Source organism: Atheta coriaria, unplaced genomic scaffold (genome assembly GCF_025399875.1).
Source record: "Atheta coriaria isolate IRGN ID8LTWV9N9 unplaced genomic scaffold, Caltech_Dcor_3.1 hic_scaffold_4_pilon, whole genome shotgun sequence".
In the NCBI taxonomy this organism is placed as follows: domain Eukaryota; kingdom Metazoa; phylum Arthropoda; class Insecta; order Coleoptera; family Staphylinidae; genus Dalotia; species Dalotia coriaria.
Window position 1 is genome coordinate 1,945,635 of NW_027045446.1, and position 22,538 is coordinate 1,968,172.

At 37.4% G+C, this 22,538-nt stretch overlaps 1 protein-coding gene across 1 annotated transcript; it reads left to right on the forward strand.

Annotated features, from left to right (window-relative positions):
- Nucleotides 1-285: 285 nt before the first annotated feature.
- LOC135790213 (uncharacterized) lies at nt 286-20,767 on the forward strand. Its single transcript, XM_065300293.1, has 3 exons — nt 286-1,504; nt 18,015-18,175; nt 19,211-20,767. Exons 1-3 carry the CDS (start codon nt 1,099-1,101, stop codon nt 19,268-19,270), a joined length of 627 nt encoding a protein of 208 aa, XP_065156365.1. The 5' UTR covers nt 286-1,098; the 3' UTR covers nt 19,271-20,767.
- The last annotated feature ends 1,771 nt before the right edge of the window (nt 20,768-22,538 follow it).

Sequence of the window (22,538 nt, forward strand, 5' to 3'; positions counted from 1 at the left end):
ATTCACCTCCACCCCTGACCCGACATTGTAACCTCAAAGCGACTTTTTGTTGTTTAATTAATATAAATTAACATCTCGCTTTTTTGCGAATGTAGCAAAAACACTATTTTAATATGCACGGTAGGTTTTCACTGTTATATACATATATATCTATATGTGTGGGTAAAGAAAAAGGTGGGGAGTAAAGAGGGGTGCGCGGCGCGCTCGCGAGCGTAGGCGGACCCGGTCGACGGCGGCGGCGGCGGCGGACTCTGCGTGCTCTCCAGCTAGTCGCGAGCCGTCTCCAGCGTCGTTCGCAAGCAGCCTCAGGCGCACCAAACACACAAGCAAGCGGCGAGCGCACGCAAAACAAACAAGACAAAATCCGATTTGAAACACACTCGCGACGTTGTTGAATCAATGCAACTGACGAAAGTATTGTGAATTTGTATAGTGGACAACACAGTGCCCGATCTGGACAGGACTAAAACCTCGGACGTGCGATGAGCGGTAACACTGACTTAAGTCTCCTCTTACTTTACTGAACAACTGAAAAGCAAACGCAAATCATATCAATTGAATTATTCGTGTAATAGATTCGTGTACAATTCATATTCGTAATAATCGACTTGAAATATTTTTCGACAAATCCAACTAGTGGGCATTTGGAGGAGATTTGGTGAAGAGAATTTGATTTCCTCACGATTTTTTGCTGTTTTACTGCGTTACTGCCGAGCGCACCCATTCGATACACTGTGGGGCGGCGGCAACAAGTGGAAACACACCATATTATAACTCTTTCTCACCCTCCGGCGGGCGGCAAGTCTAATAATAGTCAGCGCCTACTCCAAAGTGATTTAAAAAGACCTCGAAAAGTGAATTATTTCTGTGTTGAATTTGCTTCTTCTAAGCGTTAAGATTGAACCGCCGGGTGAATTCGCACCGCCGCTAAGAGGGCCGATGGTTCGGGCGCGATGATCACCTGAAACCCCATCGCTAGCACCATTGTCCTCCACCATACACTTTGCATCCGCTGTTCCACGGCTTTCAACAAACAGCAGGGCCTAACAAGTCCCAACCGGAACCGCCGCTCGCCTCCCCCCTGGAGTAGTAGCCAGAATGTGGGCCGTGCTGACGGTGACGGTCTGGGTGTGTGCCCTTGCCACCCCGCAACCGCTTCAGTCACCGCAGCAACAGCAGGTGCAGGTCCAAGCACAGACTAAACCTCTAGCTCCAGCGGCGAATCATTTAAAAATTCGCAAACGCTCTGAGTTGCCACGCGATTGGAACGAATGGAACGATGTGGATTTCAACTCGAATAATCAAAATCAACGATTTGCGTATGCGCCAAACTCGAAAGTCGACTTTGGGAATCCACTGGCGGGGATTGCGGCGTCGACGTCGTTCTTCGGTGTGAATGATTGGCAGAAGCGGGATGGAGGCGGCGAGGGAGGCGGCGTGCATCCGCCGCAGCTCATGTTGCGGTCACCGCGTGCCGGCAGACAGTATGATGTTCCACAAATAGGTGAGTAGTGATGATTAATATTGCTTGACTCATCAATTGAATAAATCTAGGCAATTGGCATATGACTGACTCAATGCGGAAGTTGCAATTAGATGTATAACTTACACACATGTATAATATGTTGCCTATATTGCAAAAAAAATTTCATGAATAATTAACGTGCTTTGTCGATAAAGTCGTTAATGTCGGAAAACATCATCGCAACAATTCCTAATTAGATTCGTGTGGGCTTTTCGACTTTCATTCGCTGAAAAGTTTGATGATCCGTAGAACGAAGATTCGGTTTGGGAAATTGACGTCTCGGCTTGTTGCTCAACGCTCATCCGCCTCACACCTATGCCATTTTTTTATTAACAAGATTTCATAAACATAATAACGCTAAATCAGCGTTTTTTCCGTTGCTATGTACAATTCCCATAGTAATTAATTTAAAATTTCGCTGAGATAAGCGCAAAACAAAATATTAATCATTCGTTGAGTTGAACTTAAACTTAGCAAAGTTAATTTCAATTCAATTTCCTTTCGCTTTTCCATTAAAAGTCGTAAACAGGCCCGCCCGCCGACAAAGTTGATGATTATTTATGATTAAAAATGCGCGCACTTCTATTGCACAATATTAATCATAAAATACGCGTTGAATTAATTCGATTAGCAGGCGCTAATGAGTAATAACTGTACGTCATATCGAAATTCCACCTGTTTCTGGTACTGTGTGGGCTGGCAAATAAAGTTTGCAATCGATACAGCGAATGCCTGCAAACACCTCGTGGTATTTGTTCAATAATTAAGCCAGCGATTACCTGGGCACGACGACAAATTGATTCGTGTTCATATTTTTTCCCGTAATTGTTAATTAATTATTTTACTTGCGCGCGTCTTTTCGGGACGCACGACGAGAAGAGAATTTAAATGTCACCTTGAATGAACCTGTCGAGATGTGGATTAAATTGAATTATCTTTAGTTCGGGCTTTGCTTTTACCTTTCTTCCTGTCGAATTTCATTTCGAAAGCTCGGAATTACGTTTGTCATCAAGTTTAAATTAAAAATTCACTCGCAAAACTCTTAAAACAAGCAAAATAATTAAAAATATTGATTTTTTGTTTTTTAAGGTTATGATGAGTTCCTCTGACGTCATATCCTGTATTTAACCTCAACTTAACCTAAAAATTTGATTTTTTTGTTTTTTTAAGGTTATGTTGTCTTCCTCTGACGTCATATCCTGTATTTAACCTCAACTTAACCTAAAAACTATCAAATTTATGTATTTATGTAATACACGTCTATTAATAGCTGGAAATGTTTGATATCGGGATGAATGTTGGGAGAGGTGGGTGAAGGTTCTGCAGGTGTGCGGCACGTGCCGCAAATCCGGCCCCCCAATGACATTTCCATTGAACCCATTCAAAGCCGGTGCGCAACAAATGAGCAGCGCACTCACATGCGCCATGCGAGCCGAACTCAAACACTAACATATGTCCGCGGGGCTTATTTCGCCGCTGCGATCGGAAAAGCCCCGGCGCGAAGAAGCGTGGAAGCTCGCATGCGAAAAAGCACTAAGCGGAATTACCGCCGCATTAAGTGCGTACGGCACGTAATCGCATGCTGTTTTGCGCGTTTTCATCCAGCAATCGCTGCAAAGGGAAACAGTCACGTGGAAAAAATCTCATCTTGCTGGAATTTCATTTCGGTGTAATTAGGTTTCATTAATTTATATCTGATTATATGACTTGGATACGGATAGAAAAGGAGTAAATCTTGAAATATTTTGGTTTTTTATTGTTTATTGCTCAAAGATTGTAATCTTTTTAAATTTTCAGTAACTAAAATATGCGGGGTTAAATTATCTTTCATTTGAGATATTTTTCAATATTGTGGGATAAATATTTTCGGAGATATTGCACAAAATGTTAATATTTTTTTATGCAATCCAAAAAACATGTTTTTTGAGGGTTATTAGTGTTTTTCCTAAAAATTAACATGTATATATAATTTTTTCAGTAGCCAAAAGTTGATGGATTAAATTTGCATTGATTTGATGCATTTTTCAATACTGTGGGATAAATATTTTCGGAGATATTGCTAAAATTGTAAATATTTTACCCACGCAACCCAAAATATGCGTTTATTTTTGCTTTCACTGGCGATTTTTATAAAAATTAAGGATTGTATATGATTCATTTATTATCCAAAATTAGTGGAATTAAATTTTCATTAATTTGACATATTTTTCAATACTGTGTGATATATATTTTCGAAGATATTGCTAAAAATGTAAATATTTTACCCACGCAACCCAAAATACACGTTTTTTTGATTTTACTGGCGATTTTCCTAAAAATCAAAGATTGTATATGATTCATTTATTATCCAAAATTAGTGGAATTAAATTCTCTTTGATTTGACGTATTTCCCAACACTATGTGATCAATAATTTCTGAGATATTGCAAAAATTGTAACATTTTGCCCACGCAACCCAAAATACATGCTTTTCAGGTGTTACTAATATTTCTCCTGAAAATCAACACATATATATGAACCTTTCATCACCAAAAACACACGTAATTAAATTCTCTTTGATTTGACATATTTTCCAATACCGTGTGACAATTATTTTTGGAGCTATTGCACAAAATTGTTAATATTTTTATCTACGCCACCCAAAATACATGTTTTTTGAGTGTTTTTGATGTTTTCGCTAAAAATCAACATGTCAATATGAGTTTTTCAGTAGCCAATAGTTGAGGGATTAAATTTTCATTAATTTGACATATTTTTCAATACTGTGTGATAAATATTTTCGGAAATATTGCAAAAAATGTAAACATTTTGTCCACGCAACCCAAAATACACGTTTTTTGATTTCACTGGCGATTTTTCTAAAAATCAAAAATTGTGTATAATCCATTTATTATACAAAATTAGTGGAATTAAATTCTCTTTGATTTGACGTATTTCCCAACACTGTGTGATCAATAATTTCCGAGATATTGCAAAAATTGTAACATTTTGCCCACGCAACCCAAAATACATCCGTTTCAGGTGTTACTAGTGTTTCTCCTGAAAATCAACGCGTATATATAGCCCTTTCATTACCAAAAACATACGTAATTAAATTCTCTTTAATTTGACATATTTTCCAATACCGTGTGACAAATATTTTCCGAGATATTCTATAATATTATTAACACACTACCCACGCAACACAAAACACATACCCTTTGAGTATCAGTACTATTTCAACCGAAACTCACCGTGTATATATGATCCCTTCATCCTTCAAAGGGAACTCCAGTGGCTGGCAACATTCAATGTCGAGTGATTTTCCATTGATGCGAAGCCGTGATTAATTTAAACGCAGCGCGTCAGTTCGAATTGCCCTGCGGTTTGTCGCTGCGAAGTGTTGCAATATTACAATTGCCATTCAAGCGTTCCATCGAACCGTACGCACACCGAATGCAATTTTTCGCGTCAGCGCGAAGCCATTTGCAAATTACGCTTTGTTGACGGCCACACTTGTTGCCAGGTCACAATATCTAATCAAATTAATTGCATATTGTTTCATCTGACCTTCTCGCCACCACCGAACGGAAAACCTACAGATATCCAAGCGAGATAAATTAAAAACAAACAATTGTAAACTATGTGTAAGTGTAAGACTTGTTGGAGTACTTGTTGCGTGTGTATCGGCCGCGGGGGCTGCAGCGCCGTTTCAAAGATTAATTATATTAGAGGGCATGCGGAGGAAGAGCTTCCAAGCAAAATAAAAACTGAACAAACAACGCACGACGCTATAAAATACCCCCACAAATTATATTCTACAATTTTTTATTATTTCTCATCAAAAAAACACCAAAAAATTCAACATAACCTAAAAAAACTAAAATTATTTTATAGGTTAGTTTTGTTGGTTAACCTCAGCTCCAACTCGAACCGCAAAGGTAGCCTGCTTCCATTCATAAACTCCTCGGATCGATAAAGATTTGCCTCGCTGTTTCATGATTAATCCAACGTCGTGTATTAGTTCTAAAGATAGTTTCGTGAAGCTTAAAATACACCCGAACCCGAAACGTAATCAGATCTTATCGAATAAAACTAATTGACTGAATTTCCAAGCGCAAAAAATGATACGTAACATTCCTGACACGTATATCATGTTAAGCTTCTGATTAGGCCACGGAACATGAACTTCAATAATGGATAATTGAATTTGCATCGCTCGGGAGTTGCGAGCAAGTAAAGCCAATAACTACACATCGATACAAAGACAAACTGATCAAGGAGGATGCATTATTAAGTTATCTCTAGTTGTTTGCCCAAGTGGAGCAACTTTGATTAATCTTAATTAAATACCAGACGAATAATTAAATTCATGATTTAAAACAAAAGAGAAAAATTTGTTTTCAGGTAAATTTTGAGGTTTTTTTTGAATATTTATCTTCGTACGCTCGGCGGTAAATCCACCACACACATTCCCAAATGGTTTATCACTTCGTCGAAGACGCCTCGTAAGTAGTTCAATTGGAAAGCCATAAATAAAGGACACTTCTGCGTTTCGGAACTGCGCGCACACAAATCGCAAGTCGCCCACTTGCAGAATATATGTTGTTATTTTGCGGCTGCATTTCCACGTAAACAGTTCATCCACCGAGCGTAGCAAAATGTTATTAATTCCCGCGCGCGCGCGCGCGCTGTAGGTAAGAGATGTTGGGTACTTAAGATGTACGAGTACGTCAACATTTACAATGATCGCCGTGATATCGCCACCGGGGCGAAGCACTCTTCCTTTTTAGTTTTCCGGGGTGGACGTGCGACGTGCAACCGGAAGAACGAGGTCGTTCCCAGTGCGTTGCCCTCGTTTGGCCGGCGGCGGTGCGGCGGGGATGGCAAAACAACAAAACGCGAGCGCGCGCGCTTAAATGCCGCCTCACTTCGCGAACGTCGAATGTTTGGATTTTAAGTGATTTCACCATGCTGCGCACACTTCAAGTGAAAAGATCATGAATTGACACACTTCCGATTGCTTTTCGCGCAAGAAAATCATGAAAAAAATAGAAATGTTTTTATTTAATTTAAATTTTGATGTGAGAAAGTTGTAGGGGTGAATTATCTTTAATTTGACATATTTTTTGATACTGTGTGATAAATATTTTCGGAGATATCGCAAAAAATGTAAATATTTTGGCATCGCAAGCTAAAATATACGTTTTTGAGTTTTATTGGCGTCTTACCTAAAAACCAAGGTTGATATATAATTGCTTCATCCACTAACATATGAGGAATTAAATTATCTTTGATTTGACATATTTTCCAAAACTATATTATAAATATTTTCGGAGATATTGCGAAAAATGTAAATATTTTACCAACGCAACCCAAAATGCACGTTTTTTGACTTTGACTGGCGTTTGTCCTAAAAACCAAGATTTATATATGATCTCTTCATTAACCAGGATATGCGGAATTAAATTATCTTTGATTTGACATATTTTTCAATACTGTGTGATAAATATTTTCGGAGATATCGCACAAAATGTAAATATTTTGCTCATGCATCCCAAAATACGCGTTTTTTGACTTTCACTAAAGTTTTCCCTGAAAATCAGGGTTTATATATAATATCTTTACAAGCCAGACTATGGAGAATTAAATTTTCTTTAATTTGACATATCCTTCGATACTCTGTGATAAATATTTTCGGAGATAATGCAAATATTCTTAATATTTTTGCCCACGCAACTCAAAATATACGTTTTTTTGCATTTCACTGGCGTTTTTCCTAAAAATCAACGAGAATTTATGATTATTTCACTAGCCAAAAGTTACACAGTTAGTTTTCTTTGATTTGACACATTTTTCAATACTATGGGATCAATAATTTCCAAGATATTGCAAAAAATGTAAATATTTTGCTCACGTAACCAAAATTATGCGTTTTTTGACTTTCACTGACGTTTGCCCTAAAAATCAAGATTTATATATAATCTCTGCATTAACCAGAATATTCGGAATTAAATTATCTTTAATTTGACATATTTTCCAATACTGTGTGACAAATATTTTCGAAGATATTACAAAAAATGTAAATATTTTTTTCTCCCGCAACCCAACATATACATTTTTCGAATGTCAATATGCATATATGATCTTTTCGTTAACCAGAATACACTCCAAGCAAAAAGATCACAAATTGACACACTTCCGATTGTTTCAACAGCAAAAAAAATCGCCATAAAAACAAAATATATTTTTTAGCTCTAGATATTCTCGTGCAAAACAATCATTAATGATTTGATGTGTGCCAGACTGGTGACGTTAATGCGTCAACGAAAGCAATTAAGACATATCAAATGTATGGGGGTTGTAATTGTGGCGGTAGCGAGGGTGGATTGAGGTCTACCGCACTGATTTGCCGTGCAATTAAGTTACCTCCAATTAACCGACCAATATAACACCAATAAATGTTGCCAACCAGTTTATTTGCCGTCAATATAACCTCGAAAAAAACGCGCTAAGTTTTATTAGACGCCTGTTGTGCGGGTTGCCGGTTGTTTCTTGCATGACGAAAATTTAATGCCGTTTTATTTGATTCGCCGTTGTTTCTTTTGTGCGCCAGAAATAGAAAACTCAATACACATATGTAAACAGCGCGCAACACGAACGCGCGCAAAGACGGGGTGGCGATATTATAAATAGAAGGTGGAACGCAAGTCGAATAACGTCATTAGTGGCCACCATTCATACCGAGTGTAAAACAATCATTTTATTTTCGATTAACTACACACTAAACCCCAATAAATTATTAGTTTAGAAAAATATTATTAGGTGGCGTTGTGGGCGAGGTCAGAGTATGTATGCAACCCACATAACTTTTAGAATAGTATAGGTGGCGCTGTGCAAATGTAAAAACCATGTTTTTGTTAATTTTTTCCATGTTTTTTATGTTGTTTTGCTTGGCATTCAAGAGCAACCTAACCAGACCAGACACACGTTCGTGAAAACCCCATTCATTACTCTTGCACTGTGTGCACTCTCCACGACTTTGCATAATTCGTTGGGGGAGTGTTTTTTTCCTTACAGCAGACATTGTTTTGCACTAACGAGCTTGTACAGCCATTTTTGGCAGACATTTGTTTCAAGTGCTTGTTGTGTTTTCCACTTTCCACGCCGTATTTCATCCTAGTCGCGACTAAATATATTTCAGCGGGCATGCGCGCAAGAGAAATGAATGACACGTTACAGGTGGCTCGTAATGGCGGCTAATGTAAATGTAATTGCCTCTGGGGACTCCCTGGGGAAGTACCGAAGGGCGGCTAGTGAATACACTACATCTACACACCTAGAACGCTGAAAAAAAATCGATTCTAATGACTGAATATTTATGCCTCCCACTACTTGAATATGATATAAGTGGAGGCGCCGCGTTATCAAAAACACAAATACTTGTCGCATTTCTTGACAACGCCAACTTCATTGTCGATTATATGCTTTATTGTGAATATATATATTTTGAAAAAACTTTTAATGCGTCATTAAGTTCTTGTGTAAACATCATAAATTTCGCCACGCTCATCTACCACGCGGTGGGCGATTGTATAATGAATGTAATTTTATTTATGTATGTTTATAATTTATGCCATGCATCAAATTTATTGCCGCGCATAAAACAAAAGTTTGCACAGGAAATAACAACGCGCCAACCGCACAAAAGGAGGTTATGTCTATATTACAATACAATACATTAATTATATTCTTATGGTAGACTTATAAACAGGTTATGTTGTGTTCCTTGACAGTTACTCTAACCAAAAATGAAAAAAAATGTTTTGTGGTTTTTCTTCGATTAAATATTGATATATTTTGTAACTTTCAAGAGAGTTTGCTATAAACCCCTTAACGCCATGGAGATACAAAGTTCTCGCGGACGCAAAGTGAGGTTATGTTGTCTCTTTCCGCTTTTGTCTCTTTGTGAAAATTTGATATGGAAAATAGCCGTCCGTATTGGGAAAACATTTGGAAACTTTCTCAAGAGCCGCCTTTACATAGGAAATATCTATGCGCGCCCCGGCGACGACGATGAGTCTACGAACGTGGGAGATTCTCTACCCGGCGGCGGGCGATGTTATGACGTCATCGCGCTGGGAGTCTGCGTCACTTTTCACAAACTGTTTGTTTCAGACAGAAAAAAAATTCATCACACATTCTAAAATTAAGTCATTATATCCACACTAAAGTTATACTTTATTAAGTAGGATATTATAAATACAAAGTGTATTTTTGGTTTGTGGAGTTGTTTGTTGGGGGGCGGCGGTGAAGAGGGGGACGGCGCGCGCGAAGACGTGACGAGCGTCGAACATGTCGCCGGCGTGGCCGGCGCGTCTCGCCGCCGATCGTCGAACGAAAATATTGATCGCCGCCCAACTTGTGTACGCGTACCTATGCGATATGTACACGTTTTACGTACCCATCCTCAATCCGCACACGTGTATGCATCAACATAACCCAACTTAACCTAACATAACCTATAAAAAATTATACACTGCAGGCTTAAGTCCACCACGCGGAGGGAGACAAAATGACAAAATGGAAAAGCGATTACGCTGGAGCTGCTAACAAAAGCTTTATGTTTTTTTATATTTATTTTTTGTGTTTTCCACTCGTGTCTATGATGGAAAACTGACGATGGCCGGCGGCGTGTGTCCTCGTTACATCCTCGTCACGCGTAACGAGGTAAAACTGCCGCACATTTATTTTGTGCCACCCTCCAACAACAACATGTTATTAGTATTTCATTTTTAAAAACGCACACTACTTATATTCATCATATACAAATAAATATAAAGCATACAAAAAATTCAATCTTTACGCACAGGAAAAAAAACTTTTTTTTTATTAATCATTGTGTATTCTTTAGTATAAAAGAAAATTTTTTATGCTTGAGTGCGGAGATTGCTTGAAATTGAAGAAACGCTCGACTTTTTGATTAGAAACTCCTGCGAGATTGCAAATATTTATAATTTTCTAAATTTAAATTTATCGTAGTGTGCGCCCATGATAAAACCTATAATTAACGTGAAATTGTTATTAAATAACATTTACGACCCCTAATTGTATACACGCCCGCACGAAATTTAATTTATGACAAAATTTCGTCCGTGGGTGAAATGTTTGAGTGACCATAACCGTGCGAGATAAGCAAAGTGAAAATAAATTCGCGCAGATTTGTTGGCAGCGTTAGGAGTCGCTAATTTGAAGTTATCGCGAAGGCGCGATCGCAAGCGCATAATTTTCCATTTTATCACAGCGTTCTTTACATCCACCGCCACGCTATATATTTAACTAGTGTGTAGTGTGTTGAATGGCAGCGGCTTTTGATTTTGCGCACGATTTGAAATTCATAACGTGCCGTGGTGGAGGCGCCGGGCACGTCGTCGCTGTTAACGATGCAGCACGGCATCTAATGTTTGTATACGTGTCGTGTGTGGCTAATCTATAACCGGAGTTTCATTCAACATGCATCATCGCCGCGCAAATCCCTCGCCGCGGGCGGTTGGGGAAAGATAAAAATATTTATAGGTTAGAGCAATATGTTAAAAATATTTTTATGTTAGGCAACACGTATGGCAAGTTGTTTTTCTTGGGTGTGTTGCGCGTGGGGCGAAAAAACTTAAATTCAATTTACGTCCGGGAATGCTGTGCGTTGGTGAAATCTCCGCAAGGACTTAATTCAACCACATGTCCACCCGTTAGGATGAAATGTGGTCGTTTGTGTGCAGTTGTATTGCGCACTAACGAGCGCCCGGTCCGGATTGCTCCGGACGCCGGGCGCAAACGAGGCTGACCTTTAAGGATGCAACAAACTGCTGCGATATGTGGGTGGATTTGTGTGTGTGTGTGTGTGGATGTGTGGTGGGTACGAGGATAGAATGCAAGCAGATGTAATAAGAATGCGGTGCGGTGGCTTTTGATGTGCTCGTAAGCAGTTCTGCGTTCTTGTGCAAAATGTTGATTCTAACTGTGTAGCAAAGTGTAACGGTTTCCAAGTACTTTGGCGATTATTCTACGCCACATTTGAATATTTGAATATTTACCTAGTTAATAGATACTTATCAGGATGTTTGCAAGCAGTTTCGAGGAAATGTGCAAGTTTACTCGACTTCAACGGGCGAATGTAATTCGAGAGAGGATTTTTTTTATTACTTTTGCTTAATTATTCCGGAAAATTGGGAATTTTTCTAGTTATAAAAGTAGTTTTCATTAATTATTGGTTGTAGAAAGTTTTGATATTCAGATGAAAAAATAATCATTTTAATGAAAAGCTTGTTTTCATTTATTGTTTGTAAAAACTGGAATATCTTTTTTGCATTTTTAGTTATGAATTATTTTAATACTTTATTCTGTAGAGAATTTTCTGTTGATTAAGAATCTTTAATTAGTTTCTCTCTATTGTTTTTAGTTTCCGAGATATTCGCAATTGAAAAAACTGGACAATAACACACTTTTACGGTTTTTTTATTTTTCAGCACTTTTAGTCGCGTTTTTAGACCTTTTAGTCCAGGAAACATAATTATTTTATAAACCCACCTTATAGAGAATTTTCCGTAGATTAAGAATCTTTGATTTGTATCTTCTCATCTTTTTTAGTTTACGAGATATTCACAATCAAAAAATTGAAAAAATTGAAAAATTGCATTTTTAACACTTTTGATTGCGTTTTTGGACCTTTTACTCCCGGAAACATTATTATTTTATATACCTATCTTATAGAGAATTTTCCGTAGATTGAGAATCTTTAATCCGTTCCTTCCCATCTCTTTTAGTTTACGGGATATTCATAATCAAAAAATTGCAAAAATTGAAAAATTGCATTTTTACACTTCTGATTGCGTTTTTGGACCTTTTACTCCCGGAAACATAATTATTTTATATTCTTATCTTATAGAGAATTTTCCATAGATTATGAATCTTCAATCCGTTCCTCTCTACCATTTTTAGTTTCTAAGAAAATCGTCATCAAAATCCCGCAAAAAATGCAAAAACGATATTTCTCTATAAAATTATAAATTGCCTGATCCTTTGAGCGTTTATGTACAGAGGTTTCTCTGTATTTGTAAAAGTTTAAAGTCCTAAGCAAAGGAAAAATCATTTTTCCTTTATCCTTCATATAGATTATGAAAATGAAGTTTGAAAGCTCATTAAACAGCTCATTTTAACTTTCGCGCAATAAATTCACATGCAGTAAGCACTTTTCTAACCGAAAAAGTATCTACATTTATTTGAGTCAAACGTTTTCCTCCATTCATTGACTTACCTGACCCAGCATGATGGATACCTGACGGCCAGCTGTCGGAATGTTATTTTTAACGCAGATTGCCGACACGGACTTGTTCGCCTGCTCGCTCGCGCCGCACGATTTTCTAATAAAATAATAATCATAATAAGCGAAATGGATAACGGTCGCGTGCGGCGTCGTTTTCGGCATCCATCACACAATATATACACCTATATATTTATATACGCCGCACGCCATAGCAGATTAGACTTTGGGGTTATTTTTAAATACAATCTGTGTGCGGTTTTGCTGGCGATGGTGGTGGACGAGAAGGAAGTTTGTAATAAAAATTTGTTATGCGTTTTTTTTTTTGCGCGGCGCGCATTTTGAGGATGTTTGTGAATGAGTTGCCGGCCGGCGTGGCCCGCGTGTGTGTCGTTCGGGGGATGCGCATCGATGTGGCGTATTGATCTGCCGCTGGGCGGCCAGCGGCAGCGGCGGCGGCGATGGCGGTGTGGAACGCGTGGGCGCGTACTTTGCACGTCGGCGCTGCGCTACCAGGCGCCGGTGACGTAAAACCAGTCCTTCGACAACTTGACTCTCTCCTGCCGCGCTCTGTCGCTTGCTTTTGGTTGCCACGCTTTCAAAAACCAAATCTCACAGTAAATAAATCCATATTTATCAAATATGGAAACGTATTTTACAAAATGTGAAAATTTTCGATTTATTATTTATTTTTTGATTAATTTATAGCAAAAATTATTAAATTTAACAATTTTTAATCAAATTTATAAAATAATAAAAATTTGCTGAATTTCAACGTTTTTTCTGGGAATTTTTGGCAAAAAAACGCAATTTTTGCTGTGGATTTCCCTGTGTGGCAAAGTTCTCAATGAAAAACTTACGTAAAGAGTGTTAACGTCGTAAAGTTTTTGGTGTGAATGTAAGCGCGCGGTGCCGAAAACGTGCGAGGCTATTTTTAGCCCCTCGTTGGTTTGGTTTCGGTGGCGAAGGCGCCGGGCGCGCGCGGGACGAGGCCGAAATTAACAATTTCGGTCACGCGTCATTCGCCTTTCGAGAGGGGCTTCGAGTAGCGCTCCCGCGCGCGCAAGACAGAACTAATTTTCTTTCTTTTTCGTGAGCAGCTCGCAGTTTGCTGCTGCTTTTTTTTCTCTTCTGTTTCCCACGGCGGTCAAAAACGCTCGCGCGCGCGATGTACGTGCGCACGTAAGAGGCTTAGATTTTCCTTCGATAAATCCTCATAACAGTAATTTTCGTAACTTATACCCGCGCGCGCATAAAGCGCCGAAATTAGTTATACGAGGCACGTAAAGTCGAAAAAGTCCGCAGGTTTTTTTCCTGCTCTCGTTTTCGTTGCTTTTCTCTGTTTTTACATCTTATAAACAAACTATTGATTCGATGACAATATATGTTGTAGAGAATGCAGAGTGTTTAGATGGAATACGTAGGAGAAAATCTAGTTTTATACAATTGTGGGTGGGAAATTTATATTTTAGAACGTTGTGGGCTATTTTTAGAACTTGACGAATGGTGCAGGCTTTACACGAACGTAAAACGTTCTTCGCTTCACCCTCTGCTTCGCATAGTTAAAATTCCCAGGACCTGGTGGTACTGGCCAAATAATACCCAAATCTTACATTTTTTGTGTTAAGTGCATAAAATACCACTTTTGCACACTAATAAGCCTTTCATTTTAATATTAAGTGCAAAAATTTATTTTTCACACAAAAATTACATTTTTCACTGTTTTTCACCAAAATAAACAAAAATTTAAATGAGAAACCAAAAAATTATTTTTATCTTTTAATTTTTAGTTAAGTGCGTAAAATGATATTTTAAACACGAAAAATTACATGTTCAATGTTTTTTTGCCCAAAATAAGTAAAATTTTATTGAAAACTAAAAATTACTAAAATTTACATTTTTCAATGTTTTTTTCATCAAAATAAACCAAAAATTCAAATGAGAATCAAAAAAATTATTTTTAACTTAAAATTTTTATATTAAGTGCGTAAAATGATCTTTTAAACACCAAAAATATCTTTTCAATGTTTTTTGCCCAAAATAAGTAAAATTTTATTAAAAATTTTGTAAATGCGTAAAACAATATTTTTTACCACTAAAAATCCCATTTTCCCGCTTAAAAATAAAGAATATTTTTAATGTTTGCTGTAAAAATAGGTACAGCGCTGACGATTCATGCCCATGTTTACCTTTTATAAATCTAACGGTGCAAATTCAGCGCGCAACAAAGTTACGACGTTTAGCAAAGCAAAAGCTGTGCAGAAGGAAAAGGATGAGAATGCGCGACACACAGGAAGCGTGCACCGAGTTTAATAGTGAAAATAAAAGCTCTCGAAGCTCACTGAGCAAACTTTTCCGCCGAATTCAGCGGATTTTTAATATATCTATACATAGATATATATACATAGAGTAACTCTATGTGCGCATTCACAATCAAAACACTTAAAAGCTGCCCGATAAAATTTGAGCAAATTTACGATGATGTAGAAATATTTAAACCTACGCTCTGTGTGAGTGTGGTTGGCCTAAAAAACGCCCACGCTTAGACTTTTGTTCAAAGTAGCACACGCAGAACGTATGCGACCGGTGTTCGTGCCATCGTCGCCGCCGTCGCCACCGCCACCGCCGCCACCGGCGTTCTCAGAATAGTGTCGGGGAGTGCGTTGCCCTCGATCTCATCCTTTTATTCTACAAAGTGTAAAAAAATTACATTTCATTGTATAAAACATTTTTTATAATCATTTTATATAAATTTTTGCTAAAAAAAATATTTTTTTCTTTTTAGAAGATATTTTTAGTATTTTTTTGATTTTTTTACACCCTGTATTATAATTATGTATCTTTGATTCAAGCCTGCCCCTTGGACGCGCTTTAAATTAAGCCGCACACGCTATGCGCATGTAATTAGTCGCTTCGCGCTTGCATCTTATCGCATTTCGGCAATCTTGTTCATCGACCATCGGGGCTTATCACACTCCGATCGCCGGCGATTCGTCTTATCCGCTTAGACCAGCGATAGTGTAATGTCCGTTGTTAGGAACCATTAATACACCAATTTGCGTAAATTTATAGCCGCAATTAACTGCTACACATCGAAATATTTTCGTGGTTGAAATTTTAAATAAACGACGCATAAAAATTATTATTTTGCGTGCTGGGTAATAAAATTATTGAAATTATCCACAATAATAATAATAATGGCAGTCCACTGGCGACCATTTCATCTTCGGATTATAAACGTCGGAATTTCCCTTATCGTTCGCTTAGCGTCTCCATTGGCGTTCCATTTCGATGATTGGTTCGTTGCGCGATGTTTCGCAATATTAATTTAATTTAATCGTGTTGTCGGAGCTCGCTGCGCGATCGATGCCTTCTCCGCCTTCTTTTCACTAAAGTTGTAAGTTTCACTTGAATGAATTCGCATCGAAATTGAATCGTTTTACACAAACAAACACACTGCTAAAATTTGGAACATTGTAAATAAAAAAATGATAAAAATGAATAACTAATGAATACGAAGAAGAAAAAAAAATAAAAAAAGATTTTTTTTTCTGCTTTTGAATTCCGTTATTGTTCGAGTATCGAAAATCACACAAATATGGCCCCGAACGATTGAAAGCAATCTGCGAGCGATGAAAGCAATAAGATAAAACCTCCCTGATCAATCATTTCAGTTGCTTTGCCCTCAGTTTCCTTTGCCCTTCGTGCCGTCACGCTTCCATGCTCAGGGAGTTATCAAAACGCAAATAAATACATCGTCTACTTCGATATTCAAGTGTATTCAAGTATGTTCTTGTTTATTTTTGCACATTGTTGAATATTTACGTTTTCAATCTGTTGCATTTTATCTGAAAAATCAAGTTTGATTATTTTTGCAAATAAATTACAGGGATTTACGCAAATACACGAATAAAACCGTCGGAAACTAGTGTTTCGGCTATTAGTGCGCTGCCCGGCGGATGTATGGAAATAATGGCAACGGAAACAATATTCGCTCTCGAAAAAAACCCGAGCACTACCCGAGCACGCCCGGCGCATTCACCAATATTAAACATTTTCCTAACCCAAGTCTTCGCTCTTCATTAGCGCACAATAAAATCAAAGCCGCTGGGATAAAAATAGCCGCAGTCGCCACCACAGACTATACACGATACGTTTTATCGTCGATTTCGACAATGGTTGAATTTATTATTCTATTATTTGGCCATTAAACCGACAGTTAGTATCGGCATCATTTAAGATTAAAAAACTATGTAAGTAATTTTTGCCAAAAAAAGAAATAAAATAAAAAGAAAAAAGCGTTTTATTTCTTGTTAAACTGTCGACACTGTTAAACTGTTCATTGACCACGTAAACGGCTCACGTATTGAAAGGAAAATTGAATTATTTCGTGGAAAATGTACGTGAGCGATCCTTTTACAAATTCACTTGTATTTTCTTTCAAAAGTAAATGTTTCGACTTTTTTTCGCCTGTGTAATTTTTTTGCGTCTGTGAAACTTTTACGTCTGAATTGTTTATTCATCAGCGTCTGTCTGAAGATGTGCAAATCGCGCTCATTCCCAAAGTAGGTATATCTCTCAAGGGATTTGTATAATGCACAATTGTAAATTGTAAAGTTTCTATCGCGAAACTTTTACATGAGTTCGCTAACCTCACTTGAAGACTTCAGAAAATTATTATCATTGTGTGTGAATATCAGTATATTAAGTATCAAGTTCATCAACAGAAGTTTTTGTCACGATTTTAACCATTTAGCTCGACCCCGTGACTAAAACCCGTGACTAAAGTACTTTAGTCACGTTTTTCGTCGTTTGTGTTTAAATAACCACTTTTTGTGTCTTAAAACTGTGGAAACTGACGCTTTAATAATGAAAGTCACGATTTAAGCCAATTAGCTCTACCCCGTGACTAAAACCCGTGACTAAAGTACTTTAGTCACGTTTTTTGTCGTTTGTGTTTAAATAACCACTTTTTGTGTCTTAAAACTGTGGAAACTGACGCTTTAATAATGAAAGTCACGATTTAAGCCATTTAGCTCTACCCCGTGACTAAAACCCGTGACTAAAGTACTTTAGTCACGTTTTTGGCCGTCCGTGTTTAAAAAACTACTTTTTGTGTCTTAAAACTGTGGAAACTGACGCTTTAATAATAAAAGTTGAAAAATTTATTGATGTTAATATTTAATGTTTATAGAATGCCCACCAGCGCCAGATGGAATGGAGCGGTTCGCGTGCCCGACGCCTGATCGTCAAGGTCGTTACCATTGCATTGATGATCACGTGTTATGCGATGGTTTCATTGATTGCCCATCGGCGGAAGATGAAGATCGACAGTCGTGCATGTTCTACAAGACGGTAAGACTAAAGTGTAAATAAAAGTCATGCGAATGCAACAAGCTACTCTGTCTTTCTGCTTCTTTCAATTTTAACTCAAACTTCGAAGCAATTGGCAACGAAAATCAATTCGATTCAATTTGTTTGTCCCATCGACCTAAATCTAAATCATCTTCGGTTCGATGATGAAATGAGAAAACATGTTGACAAACAAAAAAATTACCAGTGAATGAATTCGGATGCCTATGTGATAAATAATCGTAGATGAAGAAAAATAGCTCCACTCAATTTTATTGCTGGTTTCAATGCGCCTCCCTTTGAGGCTGAAGTTCTAAAATTGCTCAAATACAAATCCCTAAAGATTGCGGCGGTGGCTTTGAAGTCGTATGGTAAGAAAGTAGAAATTCTCAGCCGTGGGAAGTGCAAGAAGTCAACTCGTGCTGGAATTGCTTTTATTTTCGAAGAAAAGGTGAAATCGTATTACCGGCGAAATAAATTGCGGAAATATTAAAACGTAATTTTCAGCATGAGCGGAAAGAAATAAATGTGGGTGGGGGATAATTTTTATGGGGGCGGCAAGCGTGCGTGCACTTTTCGAACATGATTGATTCGTATGTTGGGGTTGTTTTGCGTTTTTGGGGGCGTACGATGACTGTGCCACTGTGCGTTCGCTGGAGTAATGAATGGAGATAGCGCCCACGCCGATAGACAATCGGTCGCCGCGGCCGCGGCCGCCCCCGCCCGACGACGCCACTACAACGATTGCCGGCGGCTATTTTTTCCCTTCTATCATATCTCGCGAATGCCAAAAGTGAGCAGCGAGCACTTAAAGTTTGGGCCGCGTGTACACGAGTCGATGAACGTAGATCGTTCGACATTTCTACACCCACGCTTGTATTATGTTTTTCATCGGCTGTCTTGACCCATTATGCATAATAGACTCGTCCGCGCGCTGATTTTACATGATAATTCCATTAAAATTTTCCAGCCATTTACTCTTTTAATCGTTGCTAACCTCTTTTGGAGTCTATTAACCTCGAAACTTTTGTTTTGCAGACAAAAGCGCATCTGGATGTACTGGCGGACGCTCTGCTACGATGGGCGAGAGGGCGTTAGTTGCTCTAACCACCCGCGCCACCTATTGAATCGACACGAAACCCTCGGACAGAATACACGCAACCAAACACACACCCAACACACATAATGTATTTTGTTAAACTATAAATGAACAGATAACCCCCAGCATTTACAATCTCACCGTGTTTACGTTAAAAGAAGACGTTTGCGAGATTATGACTACTATAAACAATTAGTTGAGCTGGAGTTGAGGCGAGGAATAAAACGTATACTACATACAGAAATGCAAAATATGGGAGAAAGTGAGCATCCCAACATACACAAAGCAGAATTGCATAAAAATGGAAGGAGAAATGATAACATTTAAGGTATATTATGAAATTTATTAGTTCGTAAGCGATTACTATATATTTACGAGGTTATAAAAGCGAGATGAACATGTGAGACACATTTCAGTCATTTCAAATGTAAAACACCCAAACTATACGAAGCGCGTGGATGAACAAAACCCCAACAATTATTAAATTATTAAACTAAACATTATCTCTGCTTCGACTTGGAACATCGATCGATCTTCAGCGCTTACCAAATTACCATCATTCCCAGAAAAAAAAAACACGCAAAATTTGATAGCTCTTGAAGCGCTCGTCTAGTCAGGTCCGAGCATTTCAAGAGCCTCTCAGAAATATTTTCCATTATCATCACATTTTCACTCCTTTCATGATATATTTACTTGCGTAGCGAACATTTAACTTGTGAGAACAAAGACTAAGTATTAACACGCAAGCCCACACATGCAGAAAGTGATGACGTTTTTGTTTAACTTTCAATTTAGTGTAGAATGACAACAGAACATGAAATCAACTAAAAACAAATAATATATTGTTTTAGTTGATTTTTTTAATGTTTTCTAAAGTGTTTGAAACTATTTTCAGGACAGGTAAATTTTTAGTAGAAAAAAATTACGATGTTAAAAATATTTTTGAAAATTTATTGAAAAACAAGAAAAAATGATCAGTAACCATCCAAATGTTAATAATTATTATAATAATTCATAGTAATTTAGCATAGTTTAAAAATATAGTATAAAATATTCTATATAATAAACAGAAGGAAAAAAATTTGAAAAAAAAAAGTGTGCTTTCGATGTTTCTCGTTAATAAACATTAAAAAAGTCGTGTACGAGCACAGTAAAACAATATTATTCAATTCTATCTACAATTATATTAGATCTAGATCTACATCTCTAGTTTTGATGTTCAAGTTTAGCGAAAAATGAAAAAAAAAATGCAAAAAATATTTGGATGTGTTCAACATGCGCATTTGGAACTTTTTATGCAAAGTCTTGGAGGCTGGACCATCGTGCTTATAATCTTACTATAACTAAAATAAAATAAAATTTATGTTTGTCGATGGTATCGGGCGATGGCCGTGCACAGATGCGGTTCATCCTGAGCCACCGAAGCCTATCCGCAGACATATTTCAATACTGAGACGTTTAAGCATGATGGTTTTTTATAGACTAATAAAATGTTTTCAAATGATAATAAAATGCATAAAAAAATAAAAATATATATAAAAATTAATTTTAACATCGTAATTTTTCAATTTATTGATTTTTTTCTCTAAATACAAGTCTGATATGCTACATATGAGTCTGAAAGCAAAAAAGAAATATTCACAGACGAAAATAGTCAACACTCATTAGCAGGCATGTTCATTAACTAATTAGTAAAATGATTGAACATTATTCTGCTAGATTAGTTGGTATGGCGATTGCGTTTCGGGGCCGATATTAATTGAGACTAATCAATTAACTAAAACAGAAGAAAAAAAAACCACACATAATAAAAGTCTGACTGTATTGCTAACCGAATTAGTTTTTATGTTTTCTTCGTAACACATCGGCCTACACTAAAAAAAAAAAGAAGAAAATCCTCTCTTGTATTCGATCTGCGTATATTTTTAGCTCGTAAGTGGCAAATTGAAGAAACAACACAAATTGCCGCGTAATGAATTATTGAGAAACGATTTCGAAATCGAATCGAAATCGCGTGTGCGCGAAAATAGCGAATCGATTTGCGCCGAGTGCCGCATGCAATTGATTTAATGCACTTATAATTATAATTACAAGCGTTGAGTAAATATCTAGTACCTTTCTGCGTGGCGCGTCGCGCGTATTTTACACGATGTTATGGTAAGAGTGGAAAGCGGAAAACTTCCGACATGTTTACCGTCCCGCGTACGTGCATTCCGGAGATATATCGGTCAGAGTCAATAACCTGGTTTGCTCTTGCTAAATTATTCCTGTCCTCGTTTTATGCATCTTGCGACTTGCCAGCCAGCATGAGGGGCGGCAGTGGTGTGGCGGCGGCGGAGGGAAAATAAAGGTCCGCGCTGTTTTCGATGCAAGTTTTCGATAAAAATACCATTCATCAATCGGCTTCAGTGTAATAACGTTGGCGCGCCGCCGCCCCCGGCCGCCTCGGGGGCATCAAACTGCAACTTTCAACTTTTCTGATCTGTTTTATCAATTTGCCATTCGCGACTGATTAATTGAATATCCCATCGAATGCAAGCCAATACTTTCGGGGTCAATCAAGTTGTTGCTTTCCCACACCCGGCACCTCCACCAGCGCAAATTTTTCCTGCAAAAATCTCCGCATGTTTAACATAAGATGCACGCACCACCCACCAAAACTGCACCGATGGCACCTTATAAAATATATTACCTAATATTTAGTCGACAAATATAAACCAAATATAAACTACATGTTAATATAATAACAATATGATTAATGTTTGTTTTTCGGTTGAAATTTTCAATGATTTTCGATTTTTTTGCGATTCAAACAAAACTAACAATAAGATTAAGATAAATAAATGTGATATACTTAATATTAACAATTATGTTACGTTATCTATACATATATTATATAAAAAAGGTCTATATAGATAGTATATAAATATATAAAAAATATATATATTACTTGTAAAAAACAATAAGCTCTCAATTTGGATTTGATGAAAACGATGAAGAAATTTATGTAAATCCTGCCATTATTTTTAACGTTTTTCTAGTCTTCTTGCATTGTTATTAATTATAATTAATTAATTAATTAATTCTATTGATGAATTCGGTTGTGATTTTCTCTGAAATATGTGAAAAGTAACCAAGTCAAATTATTTACGTCTCTATATGAAAACTTTCTTGCTTCTTACAACCGGAAAACCGGAAAAGTCAATACACTTCTGTTGGAAAAGCGTTTCATTTCGCAGATGTAGTTTATTTTCGTAGAATAAAACA

Bases quoted from the DNA above. Each gene is read 5' to 3' on its own strand.
- LOC135790213 (XM_065300293.1), top strand. From the start codon at position 1,099: ATGTGGGCCGTGCTGACGGTGACGGTCTGGGTGTGTGCCCTTGCCACC. The intron at 1,505-18,014 runs GTGAGTAGTGAT...TAATGTTTATAG, and splicing joins GTATGATGTTCCACAAATAG to AATGCCCACCAGCGCCAGAT. The intron at 18,176-19,210 runs GTAAGACTAAAG...TTTGTTTTGCAG, and splicing joins CGTGCATGTTCTACAAGACG to ACAAAAGCGCATCTGGATGT.